At 35.1% G+C, this 25,315-nt stretch overlaps 1 protein-coding gene across 6 annotated transcripts in view; it reads right to left on the reverse strand.

Annotated features, from left to right (window-relative positions):
• Positions 1 to 11,887: 11,887 nt before the first annotated feature.
• The window catches only part of HYCC1 (hyccin PI4KA lipid kinase complex subunit 1), an 86,656-nt gene continuing 73,228 nt past the window's right edge, over positions 11,888 to 25,315 (reverse strand). For 4 of the 6 annotated variants that reach the window (XM_057550393.1, XM_007183930.3, XM_057550392.1 and 1 more), the window contains one exon: positions 11,888 to 16,824. In XM_057550393.1, the coding sequence (XP_057406376.1) occupies positions 16,250 to 16,824 (575 nt within the window). In that variant the 3' untranslated portion in view covers positions 11,888 to 16,249. Of the gene's footprint in view, positions 16,825 to 17,623; positions 17,952 to 25,315 lie in introns of those variants that run through there. The other 2 variants (XM_007183931.3, XM_028166902.2) reach the window with 2 other exon arrangements.

The following is a 25,315-nucleotide window of genomic DNA, read 5'->3' on the forward strand; positions in this document are numbered from 1 at the left end:
AAATAAAAAAGTCATTGAGACATGGAAAACAAAAAATAAAATGGCAGGCAAATTCAACTTTATCAATAATAACATTAAATGTGAATGATTAAACAATCCAGTCAAAAGGCAGAGATTGTCAGACTGGATAAAGTACAAGATCCAACTATATATCGCTTACAGGATACACACTTTAGATTCAAAGACATGAGTAGGTTAAAGGTAAAAGTATGAGAAAATGTGTATCTTGTAGATAGCAACCATAAGAAAGCTGAAGTGGCTACATTAATATCAGATAAAACAGACTTTAAAACAAACAAACAAAAAATACTAGAGATAAACAGGGATACTTTATAATAAGAAGAGGATCAACCCATCAGGAAGTTATAACAATTATAAACATATATGCACATGATAAACAGAATTCCCGAAATAGGTGAAGCAAAAACTAACAGAATTGAAAGAAGAAATACACAGTTAAACAATAATAGTTGAAGACTTCAACACCCCACTTTCAATAATGGATGGAACAGCTGGCAGCAAATCAACAAGAAAATAGAAGACTTACACAATACTACACTTAAATTTGACTTAACACATATCTGTAAAACACTCCACCCAACAACAGTAGAAAATGCTTTCTTCTCAAGTGCACATGGAATAATCTCAAGGATAGATCTTATGTTAGTGCATAAAACAAGCATAACATATTTGTTAAGAACATAACAAATCCTATAGAAAGAATACTATAGCTTTAACAAGTGGGCTTTACCCCAGGAATGCAATGTTGTTTTAACATTCAAAAATAAATTAATGTAATACACCATATTAATAGAATAAAGGAAAAAAACTACACAATCATCTCATTAAATGTAGAAAAAGCATTTGATGGGGGGAAGGGGAATGGAGGAGGTGTTGGTTGAAACACACAATTTCACTTAAGCAAGATAAACAAGTCCTCAAGCTGTACTGTACAGCATTGTGCATACAATTGACAGTATTGTATTGTATACTTAAAAATTCATTAATAGGGTTGATCTTATGTGAAACGTTCTTATATTTTAAAAAAAGAGGGAGGAAGGAAACTTTTAGAGGTGATGGTTACGTTTTTGGCATTGTATATGGTGTCAGTTTCATGAGTATACACTTACCTTCAAAATCATCAAGATGTATACATTAAATATGTACAGGTTTTTTGTATGTTAATCATACCTCAGTAAATAAATAAGAAAGAATGTCCATGTCTCCCTCAAAAAAGACAGAAAAAGCATTCGACAAAACCCAGTACCTTTTCATGATAAAAAACACTCAACAACCTACGAATATTCTCAGTCTGATAAAGAGTATGTATTAAAATCCCACAACTAGCATCATAATAATGAAATACTGAAATTCAGAATGTGACCTTATTTAGAAATAGGGTCTTTGCAGATGTAGTTAGTTAAGATGAGGTCATATTGGATCAGGGTGGGCCCTAAATCTAATGTCCTTATAAGAAGGTCATATGAAGATACACAGGGAATAAGACTATATGATGACAGAGCCAGAGATTGAAGTAATGCAGCTAGAAGACAAGAAATGCCAAGGACTGCTTAGAGCCACCAGAAGTTTGGTGGAAGCAAGGAATGAGTCTCCTCTAGAGCATTCAAAGAAAGCATGGCCCTCCCAACACCTTAATTTCAGAACTTCATCCTCCAGAACTGTGAAAGAATAACCTTCTGTTGTTTTAAGCCACGCAATTTGTGATAATTTGTTAGAGTAGCCCTGAGGAACTAAAACAGATTTTGGTACCAGAAAGTGGGGTGCTGTCACAACAAATATCTAAAATTGTGGAAATGGCTTTGGAATTAAGTAATAGGTAGAGGCTGTAACAGTCTTGAGGTACATGATTAAAAAAAAAAAAAAAAAGCCTAGATTACCCAATCAAAAAGTGGGCAGAAGACCTAAATAGACATTTCTACAAAGACATACAGATGGCCAACAGGAACATGAAAAGATGCTCAACACTGCTAATTATTAGAGAAATGCATATGAAAACTACAGTGAAGTATCACTTCACACCAGTCAGAATGGCCATCATCAAAAAGTCTATAAATAATAAATGCTGGAGAGGGTGTAAAGAAAAGGGAACCCTCCTACACTGTTGGTGGGGATGTAAATTGGGGCAGCCACTATGGAGAACAGTATGGTGGTTCCTTAAAAAACTAAAAATAGAATTACCACATGACCCAGCAATCCCACTCCTGGGCATATACCCAGAAAAGTCGAAAACTCTAATTCGAAAAGATACATGCATCCCAATGTTCATAGCAGCACTATTTACAATAGCCATGACAGGGAAGTGACCTAAGTGTCCATCAATAGAAGAATGGATAAAGAAGATGTGGTATACATATACACTGGAAATTACTCAGCCATAAAAAAGAGTGAAATAATGCCATCTGCGGCAACACGGATGGACCTAGAGATTATCATACGTGAAGTAAGTCAGACAAAGACAAATATCATATGATATCACTTATATGTGGAATCTAAAAAATGATACAAATGAACTTATTTACAAAACAGAAATAGACTCACAGAAATAGAAAACAAATTTATAGTTACCAAAGGGGAAAGCGGAGGGAGGGATAAATTAGTAATTTGGGATTAACAGATACACATTACTATATATAAAACAGATAAACAACAAGGACCTACTGTATAGCACAGGGAACTATATTCAATATCTTGTAATAACCTATAATAGAAAAGAATCTGAAAAAGAATATATATATGTGTGTGTGTATATATATATATATATATACATATATATATAACTGAATCACTTTGCTGTACACCTGAAACATTGTAAATCAACTATACTTCAATTTTAAAAATTATTTTTAAAAAAAGAAAAAAAAAGCCTAGATTGCCGTCAGAGGGAACACAGTCCTGCTGACACCTTCATTTTGAACTCCAGAACTGTAAGACAATAAATTTCTATTGTTGTAAACCATGTAATTTGTGGTAATTTGTTACAGCAGCTCTATGAAATTAATACATCAACCTTGAATTGCTAGGATAAATTCTTGTTGATCTGCCTCATGGCTATATCCATTATCGAAAATGGGGTATTGAAGGCTCCAACTATTATTGAACTTTCCATTTCTCCCTTCGATTCTGACAATTTTTGCTTCATATATTTAGGGGCTCTGTTGTTAGTGTGTGTTTATAATTGTTATATCTTCATGATGGATTGACCCTTCTATCATTATAAAATGCCTCTCTTTATCTCTAGTTACATTTTTTGTTTGTTTTAAAGTCTAATGGTTTGATATTAGTATAACCATTCTGGCTGTCTTATGGTTGCTCTTTGCATGGTACATCTTTGGATCCTTTTATTTTCGATGTATGTGTGTCTGAATCTAAAGCATGTCTGATCTTTTTAACAAATTCAGTCTAACAATCTCTTTTTGATTGTTTAATCCATTCTCTAATCTGCTTAAATATATATACTGAGTTCTTAATTTTAGGTTTTGCATTTTTCAGTTCTAGAATTTTGAATAAAAAGGATTCTAGTTCTTATTAAATTCTCAATCTCAACTCATTAATCAGAGCTATTTTTAAATCCATATCAGATAACACTAATAACTGGGTCACCTGTGGATCTGCTTTTAGTGTCTTTTTCCTCATGGTTCTACTCTTTGGTATTCTTCATAATTTTTGACTTAATGCTAGATATTGTATATGATACACTGTGCTGTCTCTGGATGTTATTTTCATACAGGGAGGGATCACCCTATTCCCCGGTGGGAAGATAAGAGTGGTGGCAAGCAGATCACATTAATCCAATCTATAATTCAGTGGATGTGAAACTAGGTTGTAATTTTTTTTTTTTATCATTGGAGAATCCTGCTTTACTTTTTTTTTTAAATCAGTCATCAATTTTATACACATCAGTGTATATATGTCAATCCCAATCGCCCAATTCAGCACACCACCATCCCCACCCCACCGCGGTTTTCCCCCCTTGATGTCCATACGTTTGTTCTCTACATCTGTGTCTCAACTTCTGCCCTGCAAACCAGTTCATCTGTACCATTTTTCTAGGTTCCACATACATGTGTTAATATACGATATTTGTTTTTCTCTGACTTACTTCACTCTGTATGACAGTCTCTAGATCCATCCACGTCTCAACAAATGACTCAATTTCGTTCCTTTTTATGGCTGAGTAATATTCCATTGTATATATGTACCACAACTTCTTTAGCCATTCGTCTGTCAATGGGCATTTAGGTTGCTTCCATGACCTGGCTATTGTAAATAGTGCTGCAATGAACATTGGGGTTGTAATTTTTATAAGGTTGTAATTTTTATAAGCTTTACTCTCTCTCCTGTTCCAATTTTTGTTTCTTAAATACAATGATGAGATAGGTAGATAGGTAGATAGATAGATAGATAGATAGATAGATAGATAGATAGATAGAAAGAAAGAAAAGATAGACAAATAGATATCTTTGCTTTGGCTTTCAGGTTTCTGCCTTTTTTTTTTTTTTTTTTAAATCTTTCTGCTCTTATCAGTCCCAGAATTCAGCAAATACTCAAGGGGAAAACCAGCAGAGTATCAGGCTCACTTCTCTGAAACTTTCTGCCTTATTGGGACCTTAGGTCTTTCAAGTGTTGGTTGGCTTGATGACCCTAAGCTTTTTGTCTCTCTAGTTCTTTGGAGTTGCTGTAATTTGTTTGCTTCTCTGATTCTTAGCAGAAATTCTCTTCCTGGGCCTTCTACCCAGATTTGTGTCCCAAACTGGCAAATTCTATAAAGGAAAAAGTAGCTGCACAAGGTTTGCTCACAAGTTCTCGGGTTACCTTCTGTGTTGAGAGTCCACAAGAAAACCCTCAAATTCAGTGATTTAGTAGAACGGCTCACAGGACTCAGCATACAGTCATACTCATGGCTATGATGTACTACAGCAAAACAATGCAAAGCAATATCAGCCAAGGGAAAAAGTGCATGGGGTGAAATCCATAGGAAACCAGGCACAAGCTTCCAAGAATTTTCCCCTGTGGAATCACACAAGATGTGCTTAATTCCACCAGTATTGAATTGTGACAACTTATGTGATGTGTTATCTGCCAGGGACACTCTTTAGAGATCTACTGCCCAGGGTTTGTATTAGAAGCTGTTCATATAGGCACCTTCTGCCTACCATGTATCATAATTACAGATGCCCAGAGGAAAGTAGATGTTCAGCATAAACCATGTTGTTTGTATAATCAGTTTATACATAGTAACCTACCTTATCAGTTAGGAAATGGTGGGAACATTCCTATAATCCAAATTCCCAGGTGCCACCCAAAGGCCAACATTGCAAGCAGGGCTTTCTAAGGATAGTATGTCAGGCCTGCTCTGTAAACTCTTCCCTGCACACCTTCTTTCTGGGATTTTGGCTCTTGGAGTCCTGTTTGCCTAAAACTTCTTTAATGGTTTCAAACAGAGGTTTTAGATTATTTTATCCAGTGTCACTAGTTGTCCTCAGTGAGGGCTGCTCTGCTGTAGTAGTGTCTGGTTATTTCTTCTTCGCTGCTGAACATTTAATTTGAAAAAGTATGGAACTTGACACTTGAGATGTTTTTTCTTTCCTCCACAGAGTGTTTGTTACCAGGCACCCAAGGGATTACTTCAATTCAGTTTCAGGAATTGAGATGATTTGATGCTGTGCTAAATTCCCCGTGAATTTGGAGGGGTGGGGGAGTGTACCTTCAATTCACTTTTCCTTCACTGGTGGAGTTTTTTGGAACCCCAAACCAAAGCATGGGAGTTTTCTAAGCCCCTTCCCATGAGTTGGCATGCACTAGTATCCAATTTTTGTCCTCCTAGCCTTCTGGGGGTAGTAAAAGCACTGCTCATCCCCTTAAGCGCTTCTTCTAGAATCAGCCAATACCTCCAGGTAAGAAGTGGCCACAATGCTGGGTTTGTCTCTCTAGATTTTCGTGTTTTAAAAAGAATTCGTTCAGATTATCTAGATGTCCATGGAAATCTTGATGTTATTACCCAGTCTGCCATTAATGGAAGTGGAATTCCCCCTCTACCTTGCTTCTTACACTATAAAGCAAGTTCCTTAGATGCAATATTTTGAGGAAAATCATGATGGTCAATAGGCACTTAGTGTTGCACACAGAAGCATGACAGACAGGGAAGGCAAATCTAAATCCAGATTAACAGTGTCTACTCTATGAACAAATAGCTGCTTCTCCATGAGAAAAGAGATTTGATATAATTGGTCTGCCACTAGGCAACTATTTGGTTGCCCTAGGGTATGAAATCTTAGGGTTTGTCACTCCTGCCGACAGACTGGGCTCTTAGCAGTGGCAGTAATAAGGGAAGCCTTGACGAAAGGAGGGCCATATTGTTTGTTTGTTATTTTATAAGTTTTTAAAAAATATATTTATTTATTTTTGGCTGCATTCGGTCTTTGCCGCTGCACGCGGGCTTTCTCTAGTTGCGGCGAGTGGAGGCTACTCTTCGTTGTGGTGCGCGGGCTTCTCATAGCGGTGGCTTCTCTTGTTGCGGAGCACAGGCTCTAGGCATGCGGGCTTCAGTAGTTGTGGGACGTGGGCTCAGTAGTTGTGGCTCACGGGCTCCAGAGCGCAGGCTCAGTATTTGCAGCGCACAGGCTTAGTTGCTCCGCAGCATGTGGGATCTTACCAGACCAGGGATTGAACCCGTGTCCCCTGCATTGGCAGGCGGATTCTTTTTTTTTTTAACATCTTTATTGGAGTGTAATTGCTTTACAATGGTGTGCTAAGTTTCTGCTTTATAACAAAGTGAATCAGCTATACATGTACATATATCCCCATATCTCCTCCCTCTTGCGTCTCCTGCCCACCCTCCCTATCCCACCCCTCTAGGTGGCCACAAAACACTGAGCTGATCTCGCTGTGCTATGCGGCTGGCAGGAGGATTCTTAACCACTGCGCCACCAGGGAAGTCCCAGGAGGGCCATATTGTTGAAGTCCATGTATAGCCCTTCTGCTTCCAGTATTGCCACTTTGTTCATTAGTTGATTGAACAAGGACTGGGATATGAAAGAAAGAGCTACTGACATCCTCAGAATCATCTTGACCATCTGAGTACTTAGCATCTCCTTCAAATGGGGTCTTTGTTTAGTATTTATGTAGAAAACAATTATTCTTACAATCTGAGCCCATTTTGAGAAGTCCAACCATACATTTAGTGTCTGAATTTTATCACTCATCCTCCAACCTTGTTACTTCCATGTCCTCTACCACCTGGCCAACTATGAGTTATAAAATGGGGCAGATCTGTACCTTGGGATATCTTTACCTTCTGTGCAGAGCAGACAAGAAATACTGCTCAGATTTATTCTCACTGTAAAGAGTTCCTCTCCTAAGTGTCCTCCATCACCATTACTGAGTGGGGTTGTAGTGCCACAGTTTTTACCTCTAACTACTACCAGCATACTGTGCGGTAGTGCTTGTATAACCCAGCTCAATTTTTTCCTGCTTGGCAAACTGTAATATTCTCTCCTATTATAAGTATAGTTCATGGGTTTGCTTGCTTGCTTGTTTTCTCCTTTCAAACATACCTTGCCTCATTAAATTCAACTTGGTGGATGTAAATGAATTGAAACGAGATTCCACACTAGAGTAGAATTAGCATAGAAGAGGAAGTGGTGACATGTTGTTCCAGAGGGTACAAATTAGTAAAAATTAGTAAAAATTATATAGCACAGGGGGCAAGACAGAAGTAGAAGCATCTTGGCTAAGTGAAGAGAACACAAGTTTTAAGATAAATGCACTATAGGCCTTCATTAGGTAGTAACGGACCTGGGATACAAAAGTTAAACATACTTGTAGCTTCTATAAAAGGAAGCAAGTGGAGCAAGAAGTGAGAATTTGTAGTGTTGAAGTTAAGTCTTTCATACTTCATTTTCTAAAGAGTCTAGATATCACTTATGTGCGCCACAGAAATATTGAAGAGAATATGATAGAAAAAAAAGTCAAACATAAGCCCAGAAAAATCTTCATGCTATTCATTAGTTTAAGTAAAAAGAAACATGATGTATCATAATTTAGTTCTCAAAAAACTTTTATGTAGATACTCGTTAAAGAACCAAAGTGGTAAAGTTTTACAACTTTCACCTTCATCTCTGTACAGATGTACATTAGAGAATCAAATGAGTTTCACAGACTTCTCTTGAATGGAAGAGGAAGCGACACAGTGTCCCTATGTTGCCACTTATTTCCTGGATTGGATTTACATTCTATCTAGTAAAACAAATCTTTATTCACTATCATGTATTAGGTATTATACTAAACTCCCATAGGGCAACGGTCTAGTGTGGGAGACAGACATGTGAAAAGATAATCACAGAACAATGTGATGAGGATTATTATATTACAGCACTTTACAAGTATAAATCAAATCAAGTGTGATAAGGGTCAAGAAGCTTCAGAAGAAATCTCTGAGATCTTCTGTAGAACCCTAAGAAGTCATTAACGATGTATCAATATGCTGTATTTATAGTATTGACTTATAATCTTTGAATGGGGAGAGATAAACAGACTTGAAACTATCAGTGTCAATATGGTTTAGATAAGACTGTAGGCCCTCTACGTCAATATGAGATAGTTGTTCATTCCAGTAAACCTTTGCCCAGGAAAGATAAGATGGTAAACAAAACAAAACACAAACAGGAACAATCTCTAATTTTTTGTTTTCATAAGCAAGTTCCTATAGGATAGAGACAATGACCTGCTGACCTAGGCAAACAGCTGGCTTATCAAACAACAGTTTACTTATCAAGATTCTTCAAGGTCCTTATTTGCTGTGTCCACCAATCCTAAACCATTTCTTAACTTTGCCAGATCCAATCAGTTCCCTGTCTTGACAGACATGCCTTAAACCATTTGGGCACAGGTCTCAAAACTCAACAAACAGCTAATTTTCTAGTTCTGAGAGACAGGTAAGCATATCAAGGTGGTGCACTGTCTTACTGCAGTTAACTTTTAGTACTTAATTTTGTTTTATTAGCAGGTCACCAGATGATATTTGAGAGTTAAACAACAGCAAAGGTTTTTTTTTTTTTTAAGGATTGCTCATTTAATTGGCATGTACTATACAGTAGAATCATTTTTGTGTGTCAGGTCAATTTACCTTTCACTAACAGGTCTATGTTGATGATGTTAATCAATGTTAATTGGCTTTATCTTAGGGGGAGCCCCATTTAGAACACAAGATCTGGTCCAGAAATTTGTCCTTTCTGAAACAACGTTAAGTGTCCATCAATACATGAATAGATAAAGAAAATGTGGTACACACACACACAGGAATATTATACAGCCATAAAAAAGAAGAAAATCTTGCCATCTGTGATAACATGGATGGACGTTGGGGGCATGATGCTAAGTGAAATAAGTCAGAGGCAGGGGTGGAAAGGTGAGCAAAATAGGTGAAGGGAGTCAAAAGGTACAAACTTCCAGTTATAAAATACATAAGTCATGAGGATGTAATATACAGCATGATCACTACAGTTAATAATACTGTATTGCTTATCTGAAAATGGCTAAGAGAGTAAATCTTAAAAGTTACATCATTTTGTAACTCTGTATGGTGATGGATATTAACTAGACTTACTGTGGTCATCATTTTGCAATATATGCAAATATTGAACCATTATGTTGTACACCTGAAACTAATATAACATTATGTGTCAACTATACCTCAGTTTAACAATTAATTTTAAAACACATTTGTCTTTCCTAACTACAAACCCGTACCAGAGACATAGAGAAAACCAATTCATTGCTGTCAGCTACTAAACCAAATGTTAAGTTTGTGTAAGAATCAACTGAGAAACTTGTTAGAAATAAAGGTTTCCATGCTTCACTCAGTGATTCTGATTTAGAGGGATCAGCACAAGGCCTAGGAATCTCTATTTTAAAAAGCACCATTTTTTCCCTAATGCAGGCTGTCTTTAGATCATACTTAAGAGAAATAATGCTCTCCTCTCTGCATACCAGCAAACATACATGTGCTGTACGTATGTACATAGATGAATATATAAACATATATAAACACATATACACCCATATTAAATGTTCTACCCAAGTCTTGTAAAAATGGGATTGCTCTGACATGTTTTTTTCAGGGAACATTCTATTAAATAATCTCTCTGAATCACCACATACACATCTGCGTTGCTTTTCACAGCTACATCATATTCCACTATATGTGTGCACCATAATTTATCCAGTCCTCTATTAACGGTCATTTAGATTGTTGCTTTTTTTTTTTTTTTGCTATTACAAGCAATGCTGCAATGAATGCCTTTATACATTATGCTAAAATTTCTGTACAATATAGAGAGTGGAATAAACATGGAAGAGCAGGACTGCTAGGTCAGAAGGTATATGCACTTTAAAGTTTGACAGATCCTGCTGAACTGCTCATCAGTTTAGTTGTACCCATTTAAGTCCTGCCAGTGGCCTCTTAAACAAATGATTTCCCCACACCTGTACTAATACTAGTATCAATCTTTTTAATCCTTATCTATCTGACAGGTAAAAAAAATAAACAAAATCTTAATTTATATTTTACTATGCTTTTAATATCAGAATAACTAGCATTCAGTTTACCACTGAAACACAATTACCTAAAGCTCTACAAAACGTATCATAATTTATTTTTGGAAAACTTTTATTTTGACCTTAAAACTTAACTCTGTCACCTATAAGACAGATGGAATGAGTGAGTATCAAACACATGTCTGTTATGTAGTATTCACTTAGTATCTTCTTTTACCAAGCGATAGAAAAGTGAGAGTCACAAGACCTATGTTTAAACTCTAGCTTTCCACCCAGCAGCTAAGTGACCTTGGGCAAGTCACCTGCCCTTTTGAGAGCTTCAGTTTCCTTTTTTGTAAAATGGGAATTCTAATCATTTTATAGGACTGTTCTGAAGATTAAATGAGATCATAATTTTAACTACAAATATTAGCTATCTACCACCACAATAACAATGCAAGGGAAATTACCAAGTGACTAGAATTATTTGTAAAAGCCTTTCTTAATAATTATAAAATAATTATATGTTGGTATTATAGATTCTATGAAGTGAGTCAACTATTTATTGGGATTGCTAAAGTCACTAGGAGACTTTGTATTCCATAGGGCTAACATACTGCCTACAAAATCACTTCTCTTGTTTTCTATGAATGCTCCTCTAATAGCAGTCAGAAAATATTTCCTAAATTACTTACTTCCTTGGATGAAATGGAATTATCCAAATATATAATCAACTATACAACAGGATTTTTTTTCAAGCTTCTAAGAGGGTTTTGTTTCTAAGCACACACAGTAATCCTATTCAAGTAATGTCATGGAGATTTCCTAGAGTCAGTAAATGAAATTTTAAAATTTTACCGTAATACAATACGTTGGAGACCTTATCCTTGATTCTTTCCCAAAACTAGCGTCAAACTAACTCACACATTCATTGAATGTCTCAATACCTACCATGCACAAAGTTCTATGCTAGGAACTAGGGGCATATAGTCTCTGCACTCAAGAGATAAAGACCCATATGAAAGATAAAAGGGCAAAGCACTGTTATCTAAATTTGCCTGTACTTCTGGTATGACAAATAATCAGTCACTGGTGCATGACCCATGGAGCTCATCTTCTTCTGGATGGATACTAATGAACTTGTCACACTTCTCATCCTTAGCCATGTAAAACGTAAAGCCAGGAATGAGATGTCACTGTCCTATGGCTTACTCCCAAAAGCTCTCAATGGCTCAACTCACCTAAGTCTTCCTCCTTTAATTTCTTCCTCCACATCATGACTTTTGCAAAATTTTATGACGATTTTTAAATTAGTAAAGTGATCTGGAAAAAATATTTTTTCAGTTTTTATTTCATTAAAACAAGAGGCAACACTGCTGTATAAAGTATTGCATATGGAGAACATTTACACAAATACACAAATCTTCAAAAAACTAAACTCCAGTTTATTTCCATAGCCTTAAAAAGGTAGAGAGCACATAAAAATATCCGAAGTTGTAATTTATTCTTTAGGAATGTAAACTCTAGGAACACAATTAGAAACAAGTCAATTTACTGTGAAAAGATTAGTATCACTGCGTGATTAGAAATAAAGATAAGAGGTACCCAATAAACTCCACATAAGAGAAAATAACAGTATGTGAAATAGGACCTTGAGTTTACTAGTAGAAACTTCATATCAAGACATAAGTACTCTAGAACTCTATTAAAAAACACAAAAGCATCTTCTAAAACGTTCACTGCTAATCTCTTTAGGTATGCACAAGTTACAAAATACAGAAGACAACATATTTCTGTCCTCTGATGAAGAATTTAACAATATTAAATATAAATGTGAATAACTCAAAGTATTGGGTATAATTTTACTAAGCAATTAATCTAAAAGTATAAATTCATGCTAATTAAAGGACTACAGAGTTTATTTTTTATCCAAAGATTGGGAAGACACTATTATACATTAACTTCTATCTACAATGATTAATTTAAGTACCCATCAAATTATTTTTTTTAAATGGCTTTTTAAAAAATATTTTTTCAGTTACATTATTTAACATATATATTTCCTTGATGTGCTTCCCTTTAATAAAGTGTAGACTTACTGTGCCTATAGACTCAAATGTTAAATAGCCTTACTTTAAATATCTGCTGAAAATTAGGTCTCAGGGTATATTTTTCTTTACAATTTAAATTTAAAGGTTTCAACACTTTAATTTTATTCTTTCAAAATAGACAAAATCTCTTAAAAATGGGATCATTTTTCATCTATTTTGGTTTAAAATTTTTATTTCCCTTTATTTTAACTTTTTGTCTTTAAAAGTTAATAATAATTTTTATAATTATTATTGAATAATGTTTGCTAAGCAGTTACTTCATAATTGAAAAGAGCAATGAAATATTGCTTTTTCAAAACACACTGAAATCATTTAAGGACTGAGAATTTCTACTCTTCAAATCTACAGAGCTGCCTTTAAAAGTTCCATGGTGGTATAATAAGGGATTCCAGGGTGCTCACCTGCCCTGGGACACTCCCCTGAAGTCTTTGTTTCTCTCTCCACTTGGATTCTAAAACGGAAAAGCTGGCACTCAGCTTCACTAGAATATCCCAGGTAGTCGGGTATCTGAAGAGTGAGAAGTTGGGTAATTTTAAGAATCTTTTAGAGGTTTAAAATGTGGAATGGGACTACAATGTCTGCGCAGATCCTCTGAGCTATGGGGTGCAAGGCCCCAGTTTTGTGCAGAATCCTTCTTGTGGTAAAAGGTATTACTCTGGATATACAGAAGTTCTGTGACCAAATGGTCACATCAGCATCTTCATAAGAAAATGACCTACAAAAGCCACTCCAACTTTCAAATTTGGGAAAGTGAGTGGGACAAGAAGAGTAGGGATAACTACCATTGTTACCACAGTTAGCATTACCCAGTATTAATAACTGCTATAAAAATTTTCAAATGTATAATCTTTATTTGAAATAGTATCAAAGGTACTACGAAAGAATTTTACTGTTAACGTAACTCCACATTCCAGAAAATCAACTGGGACAAATTACTTGGAGCAAAAATTCAGAACCACTCCTTTGAGTAAGCCTTCAGGGGTTTTAAAAGAAAAAACACATGCAGATTTGTTGTGCATTGTGTAAAAGGGTGGTACCCCTTTCATACTTAAAATTGTAGGCATCTACAGCTCTGATTCCACTTTCAAATAATAGAAGAATATAAAATGTTAACATTTTTATTGTAAAAATAAATGAGATTCATTAAAAATTTATAATTAGGGGACTTAAGTCAGTTGACACTCTTAAAAAATTAATTAGCTTTAAAAACAATGAAGATTATAATGATCCAGTATCCAACATATTTGATCTAGGGTTGTAAGACCACTGAGAATTCTAAATATTAGATAAGTGATTTATTTGCACTTTGATACTGTCTTCTCAAACTTTAATGTACATAATAATCACCTGAGATCTTATTAAAAAGCAGATTATGATTCAGTAGATCTAAGGTGGCTCTGAAATTCTGCATTTTTAACAAGATGGAAGGTAATGCCAATGTTCCTTACTGGTCCTCAGACCACAATGATTTATAATAGCAATGATCTAGAATAGTAACAAAATGAGGTTCCATTACAACAGCTGAACATTAAAATCTGATCTCTTATCTGTGCCAGCTAATGTTTCCTCAGACTTATTCTACAATGTTTCCTAAGCACCTTAACTTGCCTCCAATGCCAATCTTTTAAATTAGTTCTTAAGACTATTATTAATATTGTTAGTAGCTATGCCTAGGGGAAATTCTTTGTTAAAGAATTACAAAAAGACAATAGGAAATTCACAGTAATTGTACACAGGATTTAAATTGTACACAGGATTTCTATTAAATTAATACTTTATCAACTTTCACTGTCTGGTTGCTTTGCTTTTTTTTTTTTTTTTCCTACAATGTATGCCAATAGATCTTATTCCATTTCTATCACTGGCACTAAAAAAATCAAATTCACTTATGTTAAAAACCATATTTTATTCAGGGTTACTGAATAAAAACTAGTTCTTGCTTTTTGAAGAATTGGATTTAAAACGATAGCCAAAGCAGTTATGGTCAAAACTGCATTCATAGTGAAAATGCTTTAGCAGTCTTCAAGACATAACAAATTTTTCACATATTTGAGCTCTGCATAAGCAGGTACAAGAGGAAAACTAGCATTTTCTCTGTGTGACCACAGCTAAAGACTGTGAATAAGGAAACCACTGTGTACTAACCACTAACAAGGGGACAGCTCCCTACATCTTCCTCTCCAGTCAACTTACTCTCTCATCCTCAACCCTGCTTTCTCTCTCTTACCCTAGATTGTTACTTAAGTATACTTGATTTATAAGGAACCTCAACCATAGCTGAAATGACCACCACTAGCAAACATCAAATTTTTACATCCATCTGGAGGTCACTTGATTCTCTATAGCTACATACAAGTTTGTTTAGCTTCTGCCATATTGCCTTTTTATTTTTATTTTTTGGTTGGGAGCAACTACATTGATTATTCTTTCTATCATAACAAGAACATTTCAAATAGGCCTGTTCACAAAACAAGAAACACACTTAATATTTTTCATACTTAAAATTTTAAATTTAAGAACACAAACATATATAACCCTAAATTAGTTAATATATAAATGCCCTTTGTCCATATTTCACTATTTTTATTTTCTTTCAATGATATTTTATAGATGAAAAATTTACCTAATTTCCTTCATTTGTAGACAAACAATTCAATATGGTAAACACTGGTATCTTGAGAGATGGGTTGCAAAATTCAGTGATTTCCAGGAAGTCTTCAATGATGTGTGCTCTGAATTGTGGGAATCCAAACTAAGTAGGATTTCCGAAGTCCAGCAGCAGGGTAAGTCAGTTTTATGGCCTATTACATCTTAGGAACCGAAAGGGATTTTCACCTGCTAAATCCAGATCAAACACTTCAAAACAACACATCTACTAGCAGTCTGATTTCTGATATAAACATGTTCCAAAGATAACAATGGAAACCCCTCTTCCCATCCCCTGGAATCATATAATATTTTAGGTTACAGAGTTACCAGGCATTTTCCAGTGCTTTATATAAACTGTTCTACTAATCTTAAAGATGATCTGGTTACAAACATTTTTAGCAGGCACTTTTCATACATATCAGTTTTGTTTTTTCCCATGCCTGTTTTTCAGACTGGCTTGCTGAACAGCCAGCTGTAGAATTCCTGGAGTTGTACCACAGCCTCATCCTTGAAAAAACTGTTCTCATGCAAGGAGATTCCCTCTTACACTGAAGGCCAAACATACAGCTACCAAAATAGGAGTTATTAAAGAAAAAGACCCATAACCTCTCATGAGCCGTAACCAATCTGATCAGACAGCCTGCCAAAATGTATTGTCACACTGACAATCTCAGGGCAACAGAAACAAATAAGAAAGTAAGAAAAAAAAAAAGACTCAAGCCAAGGGGAAAACAACCAACCAAGAAATAACAAAACCATATTTCAACTTACTGCAACCTAGACATTATTCCCTTCATAAAGTCAAGGTAGCCTTCAGAATTTAAGACATCAGGGCTCCTGTCAGGAACAGGGATGAAAGACGACCCTGGGAACTTTCATGAAGAAGCAAAGTCGTATTTTCTGATTCACTGGTTACGTGAGAAAACCCTTACAAGTTAATCTGTGGACAAAGTAATGCTAATACTAGGAGGTCTCTGCTGACCTGTTTGATGCTTCATTGGAAGTTCAGTCCTTTCAGAAACGTAAATAAGCGTTTCTTCTTGCAGACTGCAAGCAGAAAACCTATTGGTATCTGTCCCAGTCCCACAGCCAACAGCAGATGATGGGTTATATGGGACTGCGACACCACTAACTTGTTCAAAGGATTTACTGAATACGGTCGCAGCGGTCTTAGCCAAACCATGGCTACTAGGTTTAGGCAGAGATTGGCTGGTTGTTAATGTAAGTCTCTTCAAGGAGAGAAGCTCGAGATTCTCACTTTGGGCTCTCTGAGTTTGTTTTCGAGCAAAGTGATCTTTGCAAGACTCCCCTGAAGTTTCTTTTTCTTTTCCTCCAGTTTTGTTTCCTCCTGACCGTCTCTGAGTCTTTCCTACACTTGCCTTGTTACTACAATTTTGACTACTGTTTGATAAACCCGACTGGCTGATACTAGACGCAGCCCTGGAATAAAATCCCTCGTCAACTTCAGATATCTCCATCAGTTCTTCTTGACCTGTTAATTCTGTATTTCCTAAACAAAGAAATAACAAAAAGTAATTAACATTAAGCATTTTAAGTAATTGTTTTTTCATGATTCATACCAAATCAAGTATACTTTAAATACATTAAATTTTAGCATAATATGTAAAGCAACAGATTATAGACCAAAATCAAAGGATAATCAAAACATTCTATAAAATGTCAACAATAGTTCATTATAATTAAATAAGAGTAATTTAGAGTGTATTAAACAAAAAGCATGCCATAAACCACACCCCACTGTGTTTTTAGAAAAAGTTCTCTTACTATTCATGCAAAAGATCAGAAACAATTAGGAAAAATACCACACAGTAAAACTAGAGGTAAACTCTCCCCCAGTAGCAAAGCAGTGTAAAATCAAAGATCATACCAAGGAACTTTTTAAAAAATGGTATTAAAATATTTCAAAGATTTTTTTAAAGGTTGCACTCCACATTCTAGATTATTTTACTAAGAGAAAAATATACAGACCATAAGTATCACAAGCTCAAACTTGTTAAAATTCTTTATACATTCTCCTTCATATCAAAGATGGCAAAAATACAAAGATAAAAAAGTAATTTTAGATCTCAAAACATAAGCAGAAAATTATTTTGGAAGCAGTTTTCTGCCTCATTTTCATAACTATTTACTCAGAGAGAGCAGAGCTATGACCATTCCAAAGAGCATTAAGAGTCATTGAGAAACCGTGGTACATAATTCATGCATTTTGATTAGGTGACATGCAAAATTTTTGTGACTGTGCAACTGTTGCTTAAAACATGCAGCAGTGACCCTTTGCCATGAGATACCTTGGAGTGCAGCTATAAAGTGCTCTGCTAAAACTGCACTCTGCCAGGTGAGTTTATTCCATCCTCCATCATTTTTCTTACAGATTTTTGCCTCCTGATCTCTGGCAAGCCTTTGCTCTCAGTTCTAGGATCTGTGGTTGTTTCCTGTACACCCTGTATATGCTGAGCATCAATCTCTCCTAGTGTTCTGCCTTTTTCCCCATTCCCGGTCCTCTCTCCGGCCACATTTGTGACACTAATCTCAGGAATGACAAGGATGCCCAATTCAGTAGTATCATTATTGTTGTCAGGTTGCTCTAGAATTGAAGATGATAAGACAAAATGATGGCTGAAAACAAAACAAAATAAAAATGCAAAACAAGAAAAGCAAAAAGATCCAAAACAAAAATTGGACGAGTGAATGTTAGGTGTTAAGCCAAATATTTGCACTGTAGAAATTCCCATAATTTACCATACTCTGACAGCACTGGAGACAATGGGGTCATGTTCTTTAATTTCAAATGACAATGACAAAACTCAGAGCATCAGTTAATGTTCTGTATTTTTTCACACACATATTTGACGTAGACTATGAAACAGAAATTTTTTTATAGTTTAAAATAGAATTTCTATTATTTTTAAGATAATATTGTGACCACTTGAACTTATGTCAAGCTTTAGGCAAATTTTCAAGGATTTACAGCCAAAACTCTAGCTCTTCTTAACATGAGGAACCAAGCCACTTAGGAATTCCCCTTGCACAAGTTTTTTATTAGATTACACTGAGACTGCCTTAATAAACCATGATATTGGAAAAATGCTTATGCACTTATATCATGGTTAGTAATGCTACAGGTATAGTTTTTGTTTCACACACCAATCATCTTGTATATTAGTAAATATTAATGCAGCTGTGACATAATTAAACAGTCTATTCCTTCAGACTCATACTAATTCCATAAATTTAGGCTAATTTGTAACCATTCATTACTAAACTGGAGAAAAATAAAAATGGATTTGGAAAAACAAATTGGCTGTTTGTCCTTTATTCTGAAAATGGTCATTTGGAATCGAAACAAAGGAATGAAACTCCTAACGAGTTAATACTTGTAGACATTTTATTGCGTCTCAAATCACAAAGCCATGGTTTATTTAAAGTTGTCAAGGAAATATCCGTAACAGATGGGAAAAAATAACATGAATATGTCTACCATGGACCAGTAATGAAAGTTAAAGTTCAAAACACCATAAGACTATGTAAAACAGTATATACTCTTTTAAAATGTAGAACACAAATCTGTGTGAGGGACATTACTAATCCACTACTTTCAAATATTTTTCATTTCAAGGTCTCCTGAATGGTGCTACAGCATGTGAAACAGTAACAGGTAAAAGATTGGCGGCCAGAACCATATATTCCTGTGGGTGCCCACTTTGCTGTGCATCTTTAAGTACTACAAATGACTGGCTCTCACCGTATACATTCTGATTTAAATAGTATGAGGTATGACCTGGGCACTGGGGTTTTTAAAAGTTCCCACATGACCAATGTGCAGCAAAGTTTACGAACCACTGCTCTATTCTGATTCTTTCAAATTTTGAAAACTTAAAATGAAAGGTATTATGGATGCCCTGGGTACTCCATACCCAGCAGCAATATGCACCTCCAAAGGTCCTCAAAGCTTCATATTGCCCTGCGCTGGTAGGCCAATGTGCTGGTATATTAATTTCCCAATTACCTAGTGCTTCCTAAACTTTTTTTTTTTAATTGGGGTATAGTTGCTTTACAATGTTGTGTTAGTTTCTGCTGTACAACAAAGTGAATCAGCTATATGTATACATATATCCCCTCCCTCTTGGACCTCCCTCCCACCACACACCCCCCCCATCCCACCCACCTAGGTCAAAACAGAGCACGGAGCTGAGCTCCCTGCACTATACAGCAGGCTCCCACTAGCTATCTGTTTTACACACGGTAGTGTGTATATGTCAATCCCAATCCCCCAATTCATCCCACACCACCTCCCACACCGCAGGTCCACACGTCCGTTCTCTACATCTGTGTCTCTATTCCTGCCCTGCAAATGGGTTCATCTGTACCATTTTTCTAGATTCCACATATATGCATTAATATACAATATTTGTTTTTCTCTGACTTACTTCACTCTGTACGACAGACTCTAGGTCCATCCACGTCTTTTGACTGAATATACTCTAAATGAAATTTTTATTTCCTAGACAGACCAAAGCATGTTGATGAGGTAGTATCACATTGCTGCTTCTGCTTCCCTAATAGAGGTTTAATGAGACTAAGAAGTTCCAAACAAGCCCATTCCCCATTGCTAATAGTTGTCTTCAATGTGAGGGCAAGTAACACAACATTGTAAAGCAACTATACTCCAATAAAAATTAATTTAAAAAAAACAAAAAACAAAAACAAAGTGAGGGCAAGTAAAATCTAACTGAGGTAAATGCCAGAGGCCACTGCAACTGAGAGGAAAATCAGCATGGCACAATTGTTGGTGACAACCAAGAATTGTCCATTTACACTGTAGAAGCAGCTTCACAAAAGATCTATTAATGGGGTCTATTAGTCCAAAATAATTATAAACTGTTGAAATTATCCAGACATAACAAAGCCAATGATTACTAAAATTTAACAAAATTTTAAAAGATAAGCATAAGTAGCCTAATAGAATAGAAAACAATCTACTACATTGATTGGCACTAAATAGTCTTCTTGAGAGTGTTCACATATATTATTCAATTATATTCTCAGAATAATGTGCTGGTGCACCTCTGAAGCAGGCAATTTGACTCCCATTTACAGACAAGGAAACTGAAGTTCAGAAAGAGCTAAAACAACTATTGTATAGGGGATCTAAACAGTATAACATACTATAAATTCTAACTCTTCAATTCATTAAAGTCAATTTGAGTTAAATATTCTCTGACAGACATTTTTCAATTACATTTAACTTACTTGCTTAGATTCCTGGTCATTTCATAGAAAGCAAATGAATTACTTTGGCTGAACACAGAGCAAGAGCAAATAAATCTCTAAGAAAACCTAAATAAGTCATAACTCTCAAGGTTAATTAATTAATTAATTAATTTTTTTAACATCTTTATTGGAGTATAATTGCTTTACAATGGTGTGCCGGTTTCTGCTTTATAACAAAGTAAACCAGCTACACATACACATATGTTCCCATATCTCTTCCCTCTTTCATCTCCCTCCCTCCCGCCCTCCCTATCCCACACCTCTAGGTGGTCACAAAGCACAGAGCTGATCTCCCTGTGCTATGCGGTTGCTTCCCACCAGCTATCTACTTTACGTTTGGTAGTGTATATATGTCAGTGCTATATCACACTTTGTCACATCTTACCCTTCCCCCTCCCCATATCTTCAAGTCCATTCTCTAGCAGGTCTGTGTCTTTATTCCCGTCTTGCCACTAGGTTCTTCATGACTTTTTTTTTTTTTCCCTTAGATTCCATATATATGTGTTAACATACTGTATTTGTTTTTCTCTTTCTGACTTACTTCAATTTATTTTTTTAATTGGGTTTATTTTTTAAAAGATGTCAATGAAAATTAAAATGGTGCTGCAATGTGAAAATTTAGAATTTTGCAGGAAAACTAGAAAATGACAAGAATATTATATAAAATAGCAATAGGCAATTGGATTGCTAATCACATTCACTGGGATAATGGTAAAGATCTGCAGCCCAAGAAACAATAACATTAATTTTTTTAAATCATGAAATTACCTGGCATGTGGAAAAACAAGATATGTTTTTCCACAAGCAAAAATCTTTAATTCATTTATGTATGTTATCACTCAAAAATGGTAAAAACCACAAAACTTTTAAACTGCTTATTAAAGTAAATTCATAGAAAGAAAAACATGTAATTCTGCACAGAGCTAGAAAGAAAAGAAATATAACTCTCAGGAAAATTACAGGATAAAGAAAGATAATTACATAACAAACATCTGTTATGTTATCTTGCTCTCTATTATTTCTCCAACTTCTTCCCCTATATAATTCTGTGACCCAATCCCCCTACACACAACTTCTTATTGGTCTTGCTATTCTCTAGGCCTGGAATGCTCTTCCCCACATAGCTACATGGCTCACCTCCTTACTTCCTTCAGGTCTTTTCTCAAAACCTTCTCAGTGAAGTCTTCCCTGATCATCCCATCAAGTTTCAATATTCCCCATATTTCATATGCCCTCTTCCCTACTTTGTTTCTTTTTCTTCTTAGCACTTCATTACTTTCTAACCTACAATTATTTATCTTGTCTACCAGATGTAAGTTCCATGAGGCCAGGGATTTTTATCTGGTCACTGCTGTATACCTAGTTCCTAGGAAAGAAGATTGCATTAAGTACGTGCCTAATAAACATTTGTTTGATAAATTGAATGAATCTCCAGTTATGAGGTGAAATTTTTAAAATAAATGAAGTTGAAAGAACATAAAGAAGGAATGGGAAAGGTAAGCTGGGAATGTGTTACCTGACTTGATAAAATGAAAAAATAATGTATAGCATAAAAGAATTTTTAGGGACTTCCCTGGTGGTCGAGTGGTTAAAACTCTGCACTTCCAATGCAGGGGGTGCGGGTTCAACCCCTGGTAGGGAAACTAAGATCCCACATGCTGCGTTGCGTGGCCAAAAAAAAAAAAATTTTTAGATGGCGAAGAAAAGCAAAGGCTTTTTGTTTTAGAAAAGTGTAGTAGCTGCCTCTAAATGTAGGTTTAGTAAAATGCTTATTAACATCAGAAAGACTTTATTTTTAAATCTATAGTTCTTTTATTATGTTATCTAGAGGATAAGAAGAGAAAGTTATTCTTTCTTTAAAAAGACCATAAAGGAGATGTTTTAAGGGAATATAAATGCATAAGAAAATAGAATCTGCTTAAAAGCCCAGAGCTTAAAATTTTATGCAAAATGTGTTATGATTGTTCTATACCTATAAAAAAAAGTACTTACATTTGACTTCAAATAATTTGAAAAGTTCAAAAAAGATGCAAAGAGAAACTTCTCAGAGAATATTTTATTTGTATAACCTCTATAAATAGGTAACATTCTCTCCATGTATAGATATGAGGAGAGTTAAAGAATACTTTTAATAGACATTTCCAAATTGGTTCTCAAAGGCACTCAAATCATTTCTCCCTACAAAATTTCTTCTGGCTTTGAGGGAAAAAAAAAAAAAAAGGTGAAACAAATTACAAATATCATTAAAACTGATCATGAAAAGTTGTGATTTCTCTCATATGTAATTTTATAATCCCAAATATCTATTCCATTATGTCACTCATGAAACTCTTTATCCTAGCTTTAGCTTCTATTTTTTCACAGCTGCCCTACTTACTAAAAGCGACAATTTAAATAAAGGAACAATTTATTATTCACAGAATTTATACAACTCTGTACTCAGACTGATTCATAAGTCTAAAGGAATCTGGAAAAAAAAAAAGACAATCAAGGTGAATCAAAAAAAAAAAAAAAAAAAGAAAGGAACCTGGTTATGACCTAAGGCACTTGCAAATTCATTTGCAAAATCAATAAAATAAGCTGACATTAAAAAAAATTAATCTGTATCATACAATTTTGACATTAATTATGAAAAGTATTTTAGAGTAGACCCCAGAAGAAAGTCATACATATTCCTTTACAATTTATAAGATATATTTTAAATGTCATAAAATACCTGAACAATTTCATATTACCCAGTTTAATGTTTACAATTCATTCTATTCAATGGAAGACAAATGTTTATATTCATTAAGCTATTCATTGCAGTGTTATCCATAACAGCAAAAAGTTAGAAACAAATTATTTAGCATATTAAGGAAATGGTTAAGTAAATGCTGGAATATAAACTCAATGTGGTATTATATAGCCGTTAAAATAATGGGACTTACTAGGAGAACTTGGGAAAATGTTTGACAGTGTTAACTCAACAAAAGCACAGTATGTAAAAAAAAATTAATTAGAGCGTAACTATGAAAAATACATATACATATGGAAAAAAAAAACTGTAAAATGGTAACTCTTTAAGTACCGGGATTATAAGTGAATATTCCTCTACCCAGTTTACTATCATGTTGTTGCACTGTTTTTCAATAAAATAAGGAAAAAAGAAGCAAATTGCTCAGTCTATATTATAAATTTATCATTTATTCACTTATTCATGCATTCAACTATTTCTTGAGCACCTATTACGTGTTAGACATTGTTTTAGACTCTGGGGATACAATGGCCAACCAGACAGACAAAGACACTGCCCTCACAGAACTTACATTGTAGTATGGTAATTAAGTAAACAAGAGTATTTTAGATAGTGGAAAATGCAATGAAGAAAAGAATAATGGGAAAGAGTAAGCAGGGTAGTGGGGAGAAAGTCTACTTTAGATGGGTGGTCTGGGAAGATCTCTTTGAAGAAAGGATATTTGAACTGAGATCTGAATGATGAAAAAGCACTGGCTACACAACAGTGTGGAGGAAGAGAGTTCAAGCTGGCACTTATTAATAATTCAAATCTCAGCTCAAATATCCCCAATTCCTAGTACAAAGTCCCTAAGGCAGAAATGGCTTAGAACGTTGAAGGGTTAGAAGGAAAGGTAAGAGTGGTCTTCAGATGACGTCAAAGTGGTAGGTAAGACATCACCAGGGCCACCTATGCCATAGTACAGAGCTTAGACTTTGTTCTGATTGTAATGGGCAGCCACTGACAAGTACACAGATAAATTATTTGGGTACTTTATTAGCATTCTTTATCGATAGAAGTCACATCTGTATAACACAAAATATTGAGCACGAAGTGTGTCCTGGGTTAGAAAGAACAGCACTGTAACAGTCCACAGCCTGGGTCAGTAATTTGCAAGGCAGATTAGAGTAAAGTAAAGCTGCCATAGAAACACAGAATAAGGTCCTGGCAGTTAAGGGGCTGCACTCTGAGCAAGAACATGAATTACTAAGATTTAGTAATATTAATCCTGAAGCCAGAAGCAGAATTTCCAGGTAAGAAAAGAGCAGCCTGGGTCACAAAGAAAAAACATAGTCTGGACAAGAACAATTTATTTATGGACACACTGGTTAGGAAATATTACCAGATTCCTTAAGTAAGAACAGTCAAGTCTTTAACTTGTGTATATAGTAAATGACACAATTCTCCTTATCGAGGTAAATTCAATTACCTGCAATAACTTCTGTCATCTTTATTAAGTCTCAAGTATAAAAAAAATCTCTTTGAGAACTGCCAACACTGTTGCTGGATCAGGGGAATCCTCCATGATTAAAGATCCTCATGACCAGAGAGACCAAAAACAGGTAAGCAATATCTACTAAAAAACTATCTATAAAAGCTTATTTCTTCCTCCGTGCGCATTGTGCAACAAATGCTCCTTAAAAGGTTGGGGGAAGGGTAAAGCTCAATAATAAATAACAATAAATAATAAGTTCCGTAACTACAGCCAGAATTATATAAGGCATCCTTAGTAAAAAAAAAAAAAAAAATGTAGAACACAGTCATTTACAAACAACTGTTTTTGCCTCATAAAACCAATAATTTTAACTATCTTGCTTCTCTGCAGAGAAAATTATTTTACTTTATTTTACCTAGAAATAAACTAAGATTTTTTGTTTGCTTCTAAAGTTAGCCAGGACTCTTAAGACTACTGTCTTCCTCTTTAAGCCTAATG

The sequence above is a fragment of the Balaenoptera acutorostrata genome, chromosome 7 (assembly GCF_949987535.1).
Source record: "Balaenoptera acutorostrata chromosome 7, mBalAcu1.1, whole genome shotgun sequence".
Classification (NCBI taxonomy): domain Eukaryota; kingdom Metazoa; phylum Chordata; class Mammalia; order Artiodactyla; family Balaenopteridae; genus Balaenoptera; species Balaenoptera acutorostrata.